At 38.4% G+C, this 18,242-nt stretch overlaps 1 protein-coding gene across 1 annotated transcript; it reads left to right on the top strand.

Moving 5' to 3' along the window:
* The first annotated feature begins 14,125 nt into the window (after positions 1-14,125).
* RTL3 (retrotransposon Gag like 3) lies at positions 14,126-17,590 on the top strand. Its single transcript, XM_074323462.2, has 2 exons — positions 14,126-14,317; positions 14,920-17,590. Exon 2 carries the CDS (start codon positions 15,124-15,126, stop codon positions 16,669-16,671), a length of 1,548 nt encoding a protein of 515 aa, XP_074179563.1. The 5' UTR covers positions 14,126-14,317; positions 14,920-15,123; the 3' UTR covers positions 16,672-17,590.
* The last annotated feature ends 652 nt before the right edge of the window (positions 17,591-18,242 follow it).

The following is an 18,242-nucleotide window of genomic DNA, read 5'->3' as shown; positions in this document are numbered from 1 at the left end:
ATAAAACAAGTCTCAATAAATTTAAGAAAATTGATATCATATCAAGCATCTTCCATGAACACAATGCTGTGAAACTAAAACTAAATTATAAGAAGAAATCCGAAAACACACAAATACATGGAGGCTGAATAACATGTTACTACATAGTGAGTGGGTCAATAATGAGATCAAAAATGACATCAAAAGATACCTTAAGACAAATGAAATTGAAAACACAACTAGCCAACATCTATGGGATGCAGCAAAAGCAGTCCTAATAGCAATGCAGGCCTTTCTAAAGAAACAAGAAAAATCTCAAACCAATAGTCTATCCTTACACCTAAGGGAACTGGAAAAAGAATGGCAAAACAAGCCCAAAGGAGTACAAGGAAGGGAATAGTAAAGATCAGAGCAAAAATAAGTGAAATAGAGATTAAAAAAAAACAATATGAAAGATCAATGAAACCAAGAGCTGGTTTTTTTGAAAAGATAAACAAAATCGACAAGCCCTTAGCCAGATCACCAAGAAAAAGAGAGACAGCACCCAAAATAATAAAATCAGAATTGAAAGAGGAGAAGTGACAACAGATACCACAGAAATACAGAAAATTTTAAGAAAATACTACAAGCGACTATATGCCAACAAATTAGACAATCTGGAAGAAATGGATAAATTTTTAGAAGCATACAATCTTCCAAGACTGAATCAAAAAGAAACAGAAACTCTGAACACACTGATTACTAATAAAGAAATTGAGTCAGTAATCAACTAGCTCCCAACAAGTAAAAGTACTGAACCATAAGGCTTTACAGTTGAATTTTATAAAACATTCAAAAAATAATTAACACCTATTCTCCTCAAATTATTCCAAAATATCCCAAAAGAAGGAAGGCTCCCAAGCATGTTTTACAAGGCCACTATTACTCTGATTCCAAAACAAGACAAAGACATTACAAAAAAAGAAAAGAAAACTATAGGCCGATATGCCTAATGAACATAGATGCAAAAATCCTCAACAAAATACTAGCAAACTGGATTCAGCAACACATTAAAAAGATCATACACCACAATCAGTTGGGATTCAGTCCTGGTATGCAAGGTTGGTTCAATATCCGCAAATCAATTAACATGATACACCACATTAACAAAATGAAAAATAAAAATCATATGACATATCAGTAGATGCAGAAAAAGCTTTTGACAAAATCCAGCAGCTATTTATGATAAAAAGTCTTAAGGAAATGGGAATAGAGGGACCATATCTCAACATAGTAAAGGCCATGCATGATAAACCCTCAGCTAGTATCATACTCAATGAGGTAAGGCTGAAACCATTCCCCTAAAGATCAGGAACAAGGTAAGGTTGCCCACTTTCACCATTTTTATTCAACATAGTTCTGGAAGTTCTAGCCACAGCAATCAGACAAGAAAAAGAAATAAAAGGCATCCAAATTGAAAAGGAAGAAATAAAATTGTCTTTATATACAGATGACATGATAGTATATATAGAGAATCCCAAAGATTCCACCAAAAAAACTATTAGAACTGATAAACAAATTTAGTAAAGTAGCAGGATACAAAATTAACATTCAGAAATCAGTTGCATCTATATACACCAATAATAAACTATCAGAAGGAGAAATCAATCCCATTTACAATTGCTTCAAAAATTACCTAGGAATAAATTTAACCAAAGAAGTAAAAGATCTGTGCTCAGAAAATTATAAGACACTGAAGAGAGAAATCAAAGAAAGTACAAATAAATGGAAACACATACCATGTTCATGGATAGGAAGAATTAATATAATTAAAATGTCAATACTACCTAAGGCAATATATAGATTCACTGCAATTCCTATCAAACTACCAAAGACTTTCTTCTCAGAAATATAGCATATAATCCTAAAATTTATATGGAACTATAAAAGACCCCAAATAGCCATGGCAATCTTGAGAAATAAGAACAAAGTGGGAGGTATCATGCTACCCGACATCAAATCATACTACAAGCCTATAGTAATCAAAACATTATGGCATTGGCATAAAAACAGATACATAGATCAATGGAACATAATAGAGAGCCCAGAAATAAATCCATTCCTATATGGTCATTTAATCTATGACAATGGAAGCAAGGATTTACATTGGGGTAAAGATTGTATAGTTAATATTAGGTCGGTGCAAAAGTCATTGCGGTTTTTGCAATTATTTTTAACCTTTTAAAACGCAATGGCTTTTGCACCAACCTAATAAATGGTGCTGGGAAAACTGGACTGACACATGCAAAAAAAAAAAAAAAAATTAAACTGGACAATCTCCTTACACCATAGATGAGGACAAATTCACAATGGATTAAAGACTTAAATGTAAGACCCAAAACCATACAAGTCCTAGAAGAAAATATAGGGAGTTAATTTGTAGATATTACCCTGAGTCCTATTTTTACTGGTATATCCCTGCAAGCAAGGGAAGTAAAAGAAAAAATAAAGACATGTGATTACATTGAGCTTCAAAGTTTTTTCACAGCAAAGGAAACCATCAATTAAACAAAAAGGCAGCCTACTGAATGGGAGAAGATATTTGTCAATAATACATCTGGTAAGGGGTTAATATCCAAACACTCATTAATGTGAAACACTCATTCAGCTCAACATGAAAAAAACAAGCAACCCAATTAAAAAATGGGCAGAGGATGTAAAGAGACATTTCTATAAAAAGGACATACAGATGGCCAATAGATACATGAAAAAAATGTTCAACCTCACTAATCATTAGAGAAATGCAAATAAAAACCACAATGAGATACCACCTCACTCCGGTCAAAATTGCTATCATCAATAAATCAATAAACAGTAAATACTGGCGAGGTTGTGGAGAAAAGGAAACCCTGGTGCACTGTTGGTGGGATTGCAGATTGGTGCAGCCACTATGGAAATCAGTATGGAGGTATCTCAAAAAACTGGAAATGGAACTACCTTATGACCCAACAATTCCACTCTTAGGTATCTATGCAGAGAAATCCAAGATGCTAATTCAAAAAAGTATATACACCCCTATGTTTACTGCAGTGCTATTTATAATAGTCAAAATTTGGAAACAACCGAAATGCCCATTGGTAGATGACTGGATTAAGAAACTGTGGTACATTTATACAATGAGTATTACTCAGCTATAAAGGAGATTGAAATCTTAACATTTGAAACGATATGGAGACGGAGAGAACATTATGCTAAGTGAAATAAGTCAGACGGAGAAAGACAAATACCATATGATCTCACTTATATGTGAAATCTAAAGATATGAATAAATGAGCAAAGTAAACAGAAATAGTCTCAGAGATATAGAGGAAAACTGATGGTTGCTAGAGGGGATTGTGGTAGGGATGAGGGAGAAAAGGAAGGAATTAGACAGCATACATTGGTAACTACAATGTTGCCACGGGGATATGAAAGACATTTTGGGGAATATAGTCAGTAATGTTGTAAAGATTTGATAAGGTGTTAGATCGGAACATGTCTTATTAGAGAGACCACTTAATGGATGGTGTAGATGCTTGACCACTACATGTGTACCTGAAGCTGAAGCTGAATAATATTGTATGTCAACTATAATTTAATATACATATAGTCACGGGATACAGAGTACAGCATCGGGAATAATCAATGGCATTCTAATAGATATATACGTTGTCAGAGGGGCAATAGATTGGGGGAGGGAGATTATCACTTTGTGAGGTGTAAAATGTCTAACTAGTGCCTTGTTTTATACACCTGAAACTAATAAAAAAAAGAAGTATAAATTGCTAGTTATGAAATAGTCATGGAATGTAAAGTATAGCATAGGAAATATAGTCAATAATATTATAATAACTATGTATGTTGTCAGATGTATGTATGTATGCATGCATGTCTCAATAGATTTATCCAACAGATCACTTCATAAGTTGTAGAAATGTCTAATCACTATGTTGTACATCTGAAACTAATATAATGTTGTATGCCAACCATCATTGAAAAATAAAAATTATTTTTTTAAAAATCAAGCAGAATTAATTTTATGCTAAAAATTTTTCCTGCTGTCCTCCAGCTACTATCCTGAAGCACCATCATCCATTATTTACCTTGCGTTAAAAATTGAATATTGCTGTCTGAGCATCCCTATAAAACACAAATTCTCCCTTGAAGAGAAGCAGAGAAAGTCACTGACTTATACTTAGAAGATGAGTTTGTGCGGGCAGAATACCAGGGTTTAAACCTACTATTTATGGGGAAGTTATCCAAAAGTAGACAGGCAGAGTAGAAGACAACTTAAATATTTGCTGAGGGCAGACCCTGCTACCAATTTTTCAGAACCCAGAATAAGTTTTTTGACCATCAGTTCACTCTCTAGCCTTCAAATAATCTAGTTAACTTGATGACATTAGTACTAACCTTGAGCACCTTTGGAAAATAATTATAATTAACTTTCCTTTAAAACCAGCATTCTCTCACCATGCAGTCCCTTACCTCTACTCTCCATACACACACACATCTCTCCACCAACAAGAATACTACTAAAGCAAGCCAGAAAATAAATCTTTGCTTAGAATGGTTTTGATGGGTTTGAGTTCCTTCGCCGCTCCTCATCCCAACTTCACCCAACAAACTAACTCATTCAGAATTGGATTTACAAGTGCCAGTCAGAGAAATGTAACAGAGTCCCCATATTTGACTACTTCCTATAGTTCTCAGTACTTGTTAAAATATGTAGCTCACAAGGCTCCACCACTAGAGATTCTGGAATAGTAGGTATTCGCTAGGACCTGGGAATCTACTTTAAGGAAAAATCTCAGATTATTCTGATGCCACCTTTTGAGGACTACCATTTGAGAACCACTGAACATCATTGATTTATAAGTATCTTGCTTAAAATGCAATATGCAATTTACACATCGTACAACGCAGAAATCTTCAGTGACTTTTTACATATGCACATATTCATGTGTCCACCAATCAGATCAACATACAGAATATTTCTATCACTCATACTCAGAAAGTTTCTTTGTGGTTCTTCCCATTCAATACCTCTTCATACACAGAGTTAACTTTGATTTGGAATTGTAGTACTATTGATTGAGTTTGCCTGGACTTGAACTTCAAAAGATAGTATCACATTTTTGTTTCTGGCTTCTTTCACTCAACATGTCTTTGAGATATGAGGTGTGATAACAAAATACTGTGAATACTGATGTCAAATTCCATCCAACAGAAAGGCAGCAATCTTCAATACAGGAAGCAGTGCGTCAAACCTTAGTAAGAGTGTGTGACAAGTTTCAACTTGTTCAGTGCAGTCTGTCAGGTGTAAGCTGTGGTTGAGAGAAGGTGTGTTTAAAAGTGAGCCATATAATATTCAGAATATACAAGGAACTCATGCAACTCAACAACAAAAACAAACAAACAACCCAATTGAAATATGGTCAGAGGACTTGAAGAGACATTTATCCAAAGAGGACATACAAATGGCAAATAGACATATGAAAAAATGCTCATCATCACTAATCATCAGAGAAATGCAAATCAAAACCACAATGAGATATCACCTCACCCCAGTCAGAATGGCTATCATCAACAAGACAAATAGTAACAAGTGTTGGAGAGGCTGTGGAGAAAAAGGAAGCCTCATACACTGTTGGTGGGAATGCAGACTGGTGCAGCCGTTATGGAAGGCAGTGTGGAGGTTCCTCAAAAATTACGAATAGAATTGCCATATGACCCAGCAATCCCTCTCCTGGGTATCTACCCAAAAAATCTGAAAACATCTATAGATAAAGACACCTGTGCTCCAATGTTCATTGCAGCTTTGTTTACGGTGGCCAAGACATGGAAACAACCAAAATGTCCTTCGATAGATGAATGGATAAAGAAGTTGTGGTATATATACACAATGGAATACTATTCGGCAGTAAGAAAAGATGATATAGGAACATTTGTGACAACATGGATGGATCTTGAGAGTGTAATGCTGAGCGAAATAAGTCAGACAGAAAAAGCAGAGAACCATGTGATTTCACTGATATGTGGTATATAAACCAAAAACAACAAAAGAACAACACAAACAAATGAGAAACAGAAACTCATAGACACAGACAATACTTTAGTGGTTACCAGAGGGAAAGGGGGGTATGGGGTGGGAGAAGAGGGTTAGGGGGATCAAATATATGGTGATGGAAGGAGAACTGACTCTGGGTGGTGAACACACAATGGGATTTATAGATGATGTAATACAGAATTGTACACCTGAAATCTATGTAATTTTGCTAACAATTGTCACCCCAATAAATTTAAAAATAAATTTAAAAAAACCCATCATTGTTACTATGAATATATAAAACAGCATTTTGACAAAAAAAAAAAAAAAAGAAAGAAAAAATTAATGCAACACAGAGCTGGTTCTTTGAAAAGATTAATAAAATTGACAAACCCTTGGCTAGACTCACTAAGATAAAAACAAAGAAGACACTAATTAACAAAATCAGAAATGAAAAACGGGAAGTTATCATCTATGCCACAGAATAACAAAGTATTATCCAAGAGTACTATGAAGGACTATATTCCACCAAATTCAAAAACCTAGAAGAAATGGACAAAGTCTTAGAAACATATAGCCTTTGTAGGCTGAATCACAAAGAATTAGAAAATCTAAATAGACTTATTACCAGTAAGGAAATTGAAATCACTCATCGGAAACCTTTCCAGAAGCAAAATTCCGGGACCAGATGACTTCACTAGTGAATTCTACAAAACATTCAAAGAGGATCTAATACCTGTCCTACTGAAACTCTTCCAAAAAATTGAAGAAAAGACAATATTCCCTAACTCATTTTATGAGGCCAACATTACCCTGATATCAAAACCTGGTAAGGATAACACAACAAAATAAATTTACAGATCAATATCTCTGATGAATACAGATGCAAAAATCCTAAGTGAAATTCTAGAAAATCGAATGCATCAATGCATTAAAAAGATTATACATCACGACCAAGTGGGGTACATCCCAGGGCACAAGGGTGGTTTATCGTAAGCAAATCCATCAATGTGATACACCACATAAACAAAATAAAATTCAAAACTCTTGATTATATCAATAGATTCAGAAAAAGCATTTGACAAGATACAACATCCCATTAATGATTAAAACATTTAATAAAATGGGTATAGACAGAAAATACCTCAGCATATTAAGCCATATATGACAGACCCTGAGTTAATATCATAATTAATGGTGAAAAACTGAAGCCCTTTGCTCTACATTCAGGAACATGACAGGGCTATCCCCTATCACTTGTTTCTTTCAACATAGTATTGGAAGTCAAAGCTTGAGCAATCAGGCAAGATAAAGAAATAAAAGGCCTCCAAATTGGGATTGAAGAAGTTAAATTCTCACTCTGCAGATGACATGATGTTATATATAGAAAATACTAAAGAATCCACCAAAAAGCTATTAGAAACAATAAACGAATACAGTAACCTTGCTGCCTACAAAATCAACGTACAAAAGTCCATTGCTTTCCTATATACTAACAATGAAATCTCAGAAAAAGAAATTTAAAAAGCCAATTCCTTTTGCAATTGCAACAAAAACAATGAAATACCCACGAATAAACTTAACCAAGGATCTGAAAGACCTATATGCTGAAAACTACAAGACATTTTTGAAAGAAATAAAGACACAAAGAAATAGAAGGATAATCTGTGCTCATGGATTGGAAGAATCAACATAGTTAATATGGCCATATTACCCAAAGCAATACACAGATTTAATACAATCCCCATCAAAATCCCAATGACATTTTTTGAAGAAATAGAACAAAAAAATCATCAGATTAGTATGGAACCACAAAAGACCCTGAATAGCCAAGGCATTTCTAAGAAAAAAGAACAAAGCTGGAGTTATCACACTCCCTGACTTCACCTTGTACTACACGGCAACAATAATCAAAACAGTATAGAATTGGCAGAAAAAACAGACACACATACCAATGGAATAGAATTGAAAACCCAGAAATAAACCCACATAAATATGGAAAGATAATTATTGACAAAGAAGCCAAAAAACATACAGTGGAGAAAAGACACCTTCTTCAATAAATGGTGCTAGGAGAATTTGAAAGCCACATGCAAGAGAATGAAGTTACACTGCTATATGTCCCCATGTACCAAAATTAACTCAAAATGGATCAAAGATCTAAACATAAGATCTGAAACAATAAACTGCATAGAAGAAAACCTAGGTCCTAAACTTATGAACCTTGGGTTCAAAGAGCATTTTATGAATTTGATTTCAAAGGCAAGGGAAGAAAAGTTAAAATAAATGTGTGGGACTATATCAAAGTGAAGAACTTCTACACAGCAAAAGAAACCATCGACAAAATAAAGAGGCAACCAACCAAATGGGAGAAGCTTGTTGCAAACAATGCATCTGATAAGGCACTAATATCCAAAATATATAAGGAACTCATACAACTCAACCACAAAAAAACAAACAGTCCAATTTAAAAAATGGGCAGAGGACCTGATGAGACATTTCTCCAGAGGACACACAAATGGGCAGTAGACATATGAAAGAATGTTCAACATCACTAATCATCAGAGAAATGCAAATAAAAGCCACAATGACTTATCACTTTACCCCACTTAGAATGGCTATCATCAAGACAAATAGTAATTTGTTGGAGAGGCTGTGGAGAAAAAGGAACCCTCATACACCGTTGGTGGGAATGCAGACTGGTGCAGCTGCCATGGAAGGCAGTGTGGAAGTTCCTCAAATAATTAGGAATAGAATTACCACATGACCCAGCAATCCCTCTTCAGGGTATCTTCCCCCAAAATCAGAAAACATTTATACATAAAGACATATGTCCTCCAATGTTCATTGCAGCTTTATTTACGGTAGCCAAGACGTGGAAACAACCAAAGTGTCGTCCGATAGATGAGTAGATAAAGAAGTTGTGGTATATATACACAATGGAATACTATTCTGCCATAAGAAAAGATGAAATAGTACCATTTGTGACATCATGGGTGGATCTTGACATTATAATAATAAGCGAAATAAATCAGACAGAAAATGTCGAGAACCATATGATTTCACTGATATGTGGTATATAAAACTGAAAACAACAAAAGAACAAGACAAACAAATGAAAAACCAAAAACTCATGGACATAGACTATAGTTTAGTAGTTTCCAGAGTGTGAGGGGTGAGGGGGTTTGTATAAGAGGGTAAACGGGGTCAAATATATCGTGATGGAAGGAGAACTGACTCTGGGTGGTGAACACACAATGTGATATATATATATAGAGAGATAATGTATTCCAGAATTTTACACCTGAAATCTATGTAACTTTACTAAGAATTGTCACCCTGATAAACTTTAATAAATAATAATAATAATAATAGTAGTAATAAATTCTTGAAAATGTTAATAGATAAAATTAGCTCATAGATCATATTTAAGGTGTATCAGGTATTCTTGAGAGGAGGGCTAATGGATACCATCCCTTCAGTGAATTTAGAAAATATATAGGGCAGTTATAAATTGCCAGGATCACATATTTCTTGACCATGTATCTAGATATATAGATATATATAGATACATAGGTAGATAAACATTTGCTTTTCCTGTCATCTCTCTGCTAAATCTCAACTTTCTTTTTGAGGACCTATGTATCACATTATATCTCTGTGAACTTATATACTTCCTTCGTATACCCTAGGCTTCATCCAAATGAAACTGCTCTTCGTCCGTTCATAAGCTGTAATTCCCATGCTCTGTCCCTTTGTTTTAGCTGTTTCCTCCATTGTTGATGTTCTTTTCTTCATCCATTCTCATTTCACCCCCACAGTGGGATGAGCAAATCATACCCTCCTTTTAAAATCAAATTCAAAGCCCAGCTTGAAAGTCACCTCTTTTACTAAGCCTTACCAGATTCCACACTCACTCCTCTCCACCTATCCCACCACATTCACAAGATCTCTCCCTTGTCCACTGTCAGAGGACTTTTTCTGTATCCCTGAATGACATTTACCACTAGGAGATTTCTGCATTATTTATACCAAAGTACATATTTTGCCTGCTTTACTGTCCTGTAAACTCTTTGACAAAAAGCTCCAAGTAGATTCATTTTTTATTCCTCACTCAGCATACACACCCCAAACACACACACACACACACACACACACACACACACACACACACAACCTCAGCTCAGTGCCTTTAGCCACCTGGATGCTCATATTTGTGAAACAGTTGTATTAATTGTGGTGGGTTTATATACAAAAAGTTGAAACAAATTTTGTTTGGATGCACTAGATAAGCTGATATATGAAACTCAGTGGCAATCACCACTACCATCATTATAATTTTGTTTATCAGCTACAACTCAGCAAATGGCTATTATTAGGTATTAATGTTATTTCTAATCATCACAGCAACTCCATAATGACCTATTATTATCCTCTACTTTCCAGACAAGGAAAATGAGTCTCAGAGAATTTAAGTAACTTGGTGAAGATCGCACAGCTAGTAAAGAGCAGAACTGGGAATTGAACCTAGGCCCATTTTACTTCAAAGCCTGCACTTTTTCCATTAGCACATTTTTTCCAAATCACTTTCACAACTATTATCTCATTTTTACTGCACAGCAAAAATGTGGAGTTGGCAGAGCTGGGTATTCTCCCTTGTCAGCACCTCATTCACTGCTGTATCTTCCTTCAGTATACTCCGAGCTTCCTCTCATGTTCCACAGAGAGTCTACCACCTCCTCTTTTAGCATTCTACAACCCTATAAAGACAATACCACCCCCATTGCCTGATTAAGACCTTTAGAGGTAAGCCTAAGCATTAAAAGATAGTCTACTATCACATGAGTTTTTAAAATGCTAAACCACAAAATTAAATTGTATCTTTAACTGACCAAAATGTACATATGCTGAGATTTTTAAGCTTTTTTCTAGATTTTCTAATACTATCTTTCCTTCTCCTCTTCCCTTCCCTCCATCCACTCTCTCTCTTCCCACCATCTCCCTCTCCTCTCTCTCCCTCTTTCTCTTCTGCCATGGTGATGCCATCAGCTTGGACCTAGTCTGGCCTCTGGATGAACTAGCATTGGCAAACCCCAGAGAATAGGGGTTCAGGAAGTAAAGGAGAGGTCCAGGTCCCTAAAAGAAGTGCATTCCACATGAGTGGGGTTATAGCAAAGAACCCTGTTTCTATTCCATTACCAGGTGCTCTGGAGTCCAGTCCTATGAGTAAAGAGAATTCTTGGAAAGGTTTGCAACTTCTACAAGAATTGGGAACTCATGTTGTCCCAGTGCTGCATAGTGTTGATAACAGTGAAAAGTTTCAATCTTACTAAGCACATTATGGGTTAAACTTAAGAAAGTGCTGCAAGCTCTATCACAACCATAGGAATAGTATGAAGAAAACAGAAACCACGGTGGAACTGCCCCCAAGGGGTAGCTAGGCATTGTGCCAGGGAACCCATGGAATAACCTGTCTTGTTGACTTTTTTCCAAGGTGGTAAGAGAGAGGAACAGGAGCTTGAGGTGCTTGAAGTGCTTGAAGATGCAGCCCAGCCAGCTTTGGTGGGAGACCCCAGCAGAGACCTAAAATGTTTCAGATTGTACATTTGCAGAAAAAATAAAATTATGATTCTTTCTGGAACGTACAAAGTAGAAGTTCATCTTATTCAACCTTTCCCTTCCCTTTCTCCCTAAGCTAACAATCAACATGTGTAACTTATTAACATAACTGAGCATAATTATGCAGTCTTTTTATAACTGTTAAATGAACATATTTGTCTTCTTTTTTCTCTAAAAATTTATTTGCCTAGTTAACAAAACCTCTTTTGCTTAAAATGTTTTCATAAACATTATAAAGGCTCCATATATTTCATTGTGTTGTGAGTGTAAGAAGAAGGATTAAAGAGTAGGGGAAACACGATGAGAGTTTCGATGTGATTACTTTCCTATTCTTACTTAATTATTTCAGTGTATTAAAACTACTTTAGGTATTTTGACAAAAAGTCAGTGTAGCTCTTTATATCCACTCAAAAGAGAATAATTCTCTCTCTATGTTTAGGCAGTTTGCAACTTGTACTTACAAACGTTGAATTTGGTCTTTGCTCTTTTGTGGGGGGTGGGAGGTAGAAAAAGGTTTCTGTGTTTACCTAGTGGATAAATATACCTGTAGGCAAGGCACTGTTCAGTGCTTTAGTCCATGGACTTTTTGAACATCTGTCTTCGCTGCTACACAATTCCCTTGTTAATCATCTCATTTTCCTGCTCAGGTGCCTCTGTTGTGATTCTAGAGCATTATTTGGTAAACTAAATCATCCATAACCCAATTAGGAAGGGGGAAATAAGCCCCTGAGTGCTGAAAAATAAATGCCGTAAAATACATGCACCATAGGTTTCTTCTTATGAGAGTCTCTGCTCAGCCCCTATTCAATTCTAGCAAGTTTACCTACCTAATTTCCCAATTCACAGATAATTTAAAAATAAAGTTTGGTTACTGTGGCTACAGCTTATTATTATTATTAACCTTTATTGGATGCTACTAGTTGTTAGACACTGTACTAAGACTTCTGCATGCATTATTTCACTATATCTTTGCAATGACTCTACAAAGTTAAATACAATTAATAGCCCAATTTTACAGTTTCATAAACAGAGTTTTAGACAAAGTTTTAGAAGGACTAAGTAATTTGCCAAATATGTCTAGACTTCGTATAGAAACGTATATAGGTAACAGTGTGAAGGGCTATATGACAGCCTGATAACAAAATGGTAGAAAAAACTACAAAGGAGAAATAAATTACAAGAAGTTGGAAAGCATAGCAATTTGGAGGTATTTAATTTGGAGACAGGCCACTTTATACTTCTCAGTAACTTTCAGAAGGCAACACCGTGTTACAACACAGCAAAGAAACTGGTTTGTGTAAGTATGACTCCAACCCATTAAAAATCGATTAAATTATGTTCAAAATCATCTACTTAGGAATGATAAAAGAAGTGTAATGCATCCTATAAAAATTTTTCTCATGTTTTAATTGATAAGGTAAATGTCAACTGTGCGTTTTGGATTTTCAAAAGGAAGGCTTCAATTATCTGAATAATTCACATACATAGAACATGTTATTTCCTGATAATAGTGGTGGTTTTATGTGTAATGTGTTTCTAAAGAATAAAACATTAAAAGGGAGGAAAGGAATATAACTTAGTTGCAAAATATTTTCCTTTTCTTTTCAAGGCCTCTGCATTCAGCTCCAGCTAGTCCAGTCTGTCAATTTACTGTGGTTTGGGCATAGGCCATCACCAGGGTTTATCCCATTATGCTGACTAATGTGGAACTGACCATTTTTAAAGGAGACTTAGGGCCATGAATGACTTGATATGTGATTTGAAGTGGCCAAAGACAATCTCCAATCCCACTCCTTACTAAGATTAAAATAGCTGCCCCTGAGCCTTACCTAAAATGGCCACATGGCCCATGCCCAGGGTATGACTGTGATTTGTCATGAGAACAGAATGTGAGATCTTGTGCAAGGTCACTTTTCAAGTGGCCAGCCCTTGATGGCTACCTGAGTGCTGCCTAGAGCACCTGAGTGACTCAAAGAAAGATGAGAGCCCTGGGTCAAGATGTTCAGAAGGAGCCAGGGGCACTGCAAGACTGCTGCAAGTACCCTTCAACAAAGTTGGTCTCCTCCACAGTCTTATCCTATTATACCTTGCCTAGATCTGTCCATGGTAAAGTTTCCAAAAAAAGCATTGCATGGAGGGACCCTAGGGACTAAGTATGTGGGCGGGGGAAGGGCCTGAGGGGCTGCAGGCTGCTCTCTGAATGAGAATTAAACAAACAGCCCAGTGTGGATAGAGAGAGGGGAGGTTACATGAGACAGACATAAAAAATAAAGTCCCAAACCACTGTGGTCATTCAGAAATGTTTGCAACTTTTCACAAGGGCAATAGTATTACTCCCAATTTCCTGGCCAAATATTTATTAATGTAACCAAGGACTGAGTATATGAGGCTGCTTCACACCGGCGCAGCATCCTACTTTCCTTGCGGCTCTAAACTGTGAGGCACTGTCAAAAAAAAAGAGAGAAAAAAAACAACTCTTCCACACTCAAAATAACTATGTTACAGAGGAGAGTTGGAAGGCGTTCTGGGAGTGGGTGTGTTTGTTTGAGTTCAGTGTGTGCAGAAAAGGCAAGCCTCCACAGCCATTCACACACTTCCCTCCTCAGCGATGGGTACGCAGACAGCCGAGCTCCTGGACTAAGTCTCTGAATGGTAACGTACCTTTATAAAAGTTATTTTCTTAACTATTTTGAGCAATTTTATAAATAACATGCATGTGTCTGCTGAGCGCATATACACGTATATATTTAGTCAACTTTTGCTTGTTTTCTCCTGAGGCTGGTCTTGTGCGGTTACTTATGTGGTACAATTTCTGAGGTGTCAGAAAGAGCTCCCCCTTACCTCCTACCCCAGCCACCCAAAAATATCTCTTGGGTTGGTCCACCACAGAGCCTAAAATGCCCACATTGCTCAAACATTTGAGTTAGTCATTGAAAGCAGCTGTTAAAATCCAAGTGTTACATTGGGATATTAGGCAGACAGAAATCAAAGACTATGTAAAAACAGAAAAGAATATGGAGAAATAGATTCTAATATAATGTTAAGTTTCAAAAGAAGAATGCAAAATTACATACAGTTCGGGTCAGATGCTATTCATAAAATGTCATGGGGTCAGAGCCAGCATATATGACCCAACTGGTGAATATGAGCCTATAGTAAAAGAAATCCAGCAGTATTGGTCAGGTTTTGTTCTTATTTATTTTGAATGAATGCTTTCCAAAATTTCTGATCCTCAGATCCTACTCTCTTCACAGTGTATCTGATACCTCCCTTTGCTGATCTCTGGAGGCTCCCAGTAACCTCCTGGTAATCAAACTTGGCAGGGCTCAAATCTCCACCTCCTAGAAAATTCAAGGAGCCTGACATATGCCTGTGAGGAGCTTTTAGAAATACCTCACAAGAGCCCACCCAATCTCTCTTGGCAGCACACTGACAAACCGAGCCCACTTCCTCAAAAGATGGTGGAGGACTTGGCAGCCTCCTATATTGCTCTGAAATTAGAGAATGAAATTCTGCAGGCCCAAGTGCAGAGGCTGATGGAAGAAAATGCTGCCCTCCAAGCCCAGATCCCAGAGCTCCAGAAGCCCCAAGCAGCCAAGGAGGATGAACCACTCCAGAAGCCCTCAGAGGCCCAGGAGTCCCCCAAACCCCAAGAGTCCCTGGATCCCCCAGAGTTTGAGGAGACCCAGAAGCCCAGAGAACCCCAGGAACTCCTAGCCTGGGAGACTCCAGCAGCCCAGGAGACCCAGGTGACCCCAATAGCCCAGGAGACCCAGAAGTCTTTAAAGCCTGCAGCAGCCCCAGAGTCCCTAGAGCTCCTAGTAACTCAGGAGCCCCAGGTACCTCCAATGGTCCTTGGGTTCTCAGCAGCCTGGAATTTCCAAAAGCCTCCAGAAGCTAAGGAGCCCCAGAAGACCCCAGTGGCCCAGGAGGCCCATAAGCCCCCAGAAACCAAGAAGGTCCAGAAGTCCCAAGATACCCAGGATGCCCCAGAGGCCCAGGAGCCCCAGAATTCAGACCCTCAGGATTCCCCAAATGCCCAGGAGCTCCAGGAGGCACGAGAATACCAGGAGACTTCGATACACCTGGAACCCCTTGAGCCTCTTGAGTCTCAAGTACCCCAGGAGTCCCTGGATCCTTCAGATGTCCAGGAGTTCCTAGAGCTCTCAGCACCCCAAGAGTCTCTGGAAGACCGAATCACTATTGAGACATCAGCAGCCTCAGAGTTCCCACAATCCCCTAATGGGTTACAAGCTGAAGCTTTCCCCTTAGAATACCCTTTAGCCTTCAACGGGGATGCCCATAAGCTCCCTGAGTTCCTGGTTCAATTGAATAGTTACATGAGAGTCAGAGGGCACCTGTATCCCACTGAAGCTGCCCTGGTGAGCTTTGTTGGCAACCGCTTCTCAGGTGAGGCAGGAAGGTGGTTCCAGCCCTTAGTAGATATACAAAGCCCCCTGCTGGAGCAATTTGAAAGTTTCATACGAGTGCTCCAGGATACTTTTGACAATCCAGAAAACATGGAAGATGCCAACCACCGCATCCGTCAGCTCTGCCAAGGGGAGGACCCTGTCCACCAGTATGTGACCCACTTCTACCTCATTGCTCAAGAGCTAAACTGGGAGGAAAGCACTCTCTGCATCCAATTTCAGGAAGGGCTTCCCAGTTCTATCCGAGATCAATTGTCTCACACAAGCCCAGCTATCAACCTATCTGATATGATCACCCAGTGCATCAACCTAGAAGAAAAGCTAAGTGGTAAGCCTGATCCAAATCCACAAGGGGCAAGTTCCTCTGAAGAGAGAGCTGGGCCTGAGAGACCATCAGCTGAAAACCAGCCTGTGCAGGCTGCAAGCAATCGTCCACACCTCAGTGAAGCTGAACGGGTCCGCCGCCGTGAAGGCCACTTGTGCCTCTACTGTGGTCATCCTGGTCATTTTGCCAGATATTGCCCTGTCAAGCCTCATCGTGCCCAGCAGGCGGGAAACATGGAGGCCCGGCGGTAAGGGGGAACCCCGGCGGGCCAATCTACAAATATGCATCCCCCTCACTTCCAGTATCCATGTCCCATACCCTATGGCTTACTGTTGAAATTCGACTGGGAAGACGACAATTCTTTGAGCAAGCAATGGTGGATTCAGGCTCTTACAGAAACAGCATTGACCATTCTGTGGTCCTTCGAGAGAAGCTGCCCATCCGCAATAACATCTTCCCTCTGATGCTGGAAACAGTAGATGGCCGTCCACTGATTAATGGACCCATAACCAAGGAAACACCACCTGTCGAAGTTAAAATTGGAAACCACATTGAAGAGATCCAGTTTGATATTATTCATGCACCAAGATACCCTCTGATTCTTGGAATCCACTGGCTTGAAACACATGACCCAAACATTGAGTGGAGTAGCCGCACTGTGTCCTTTCCATCTCGTTACTGTCACTACAATTGCTTCAGGCACAGGTGGAATAGAAGACATCATGATGAAATAATTGCTGGGTAGAGCCTTTATCCTAGTGACTGCTTCTGGCAACCTGTCTTCTGTTACCTCAGCTGTCATCAGCATTTGCCGCTTCCAGAATTTTCTACTGAATCTCTTGCAATGAACTAAGGCTACCTGTACAATGACCTTGCCTCTTGGATCATGGACTGAACTCAACGACTTTGAGTTGCCACTTTTTCACCAACCCTGCATGCCCTTTTCTTTGAACCCTGCATTAATGTGGGGCTGTTTTAATTACAAATTATACTAACAATATGCATGAGAATAGATATTAGAAACTAACATTGAAAAAGTATAGCTGTTAGACTGACTTGATATTTTTTCTTAAGATTTTCTCTATCACAAAAATTGCAACATCTTTTCAATAAAGAATATAAATTTGCAAGTGACTTTTTTTAAAAATCAATAAACATTGGCAATTTCTACTGGTGCTTGAATTATTTCTTGGCTTGTCAGAGGGAAGAAGATATGGGACAAGTAATTTGGGAGGGATAAAGGGGATTGGAAAAGGCTAAAATTTTGGGTGGGGTCCTGAATATTCCAGGGGTAGTGATATATCAGTGGGTGATGGGGTAGAGGGAGATGGAGAGAGTAGGGGAATGGTTGGGTCAGAGGGAGATTGAATGAAGTATGGAGGGATTGGGTGGAGTATAGAGGGAAGGCTGAGAAGAGGGTTTGGGGGAGATTGGTAGGAGGTTGGAAAGAGTTCAAAGGAAGGCTAGGGGGTGCTGAGGGCAGAGCTGAGGGGAGGGGGAAACTCCTACAAAAATAAAGTGAGCAATAACAGAGACATGAGCAACTTTGAGAGCAAACTTATTGGGCTTTAAAAGTTAACCAAAGACACTGGAGAAGATAATGAGGGCACTCAGTGACCCAGCTTTCCCATAAAGTGATAAGGTCTTATTTCCTTCACCAGGGAAATTTGCCCTAGAGCTCATGCCTATTAATCTGCTCTTGCCAGTGCACAGAAGTGGGGTGTCAGGAATCAGCTTTCAACACATGCAAATTATTAGTAGCCAACTGTTCCTCCCCTGCATATACAAATTACCCTGCTCTGCTAGCCATGTTGCTTGCACG

The sequence above is a fragment of the Rhinolophus sinicus genome, chromosome 18 (genome assembly GCF_057876585.1).
Source record: "Rhinolophus sinicus isolate RSI-liver-muscle chromosome 18, RSI-T2T, whole genome shotgun sequence".
Lineage (NCBI taxonomy): Eukaryota > Metazoa > Chordata > Mammalia > Chiroptera > Rhinolophidae > Rhinolophus > Rhinolophus sinicus.
Note: the sequence above shows the minus strand (reverse complement) of the source record. Positions and strands in the feature narration are given on the sequence as shown.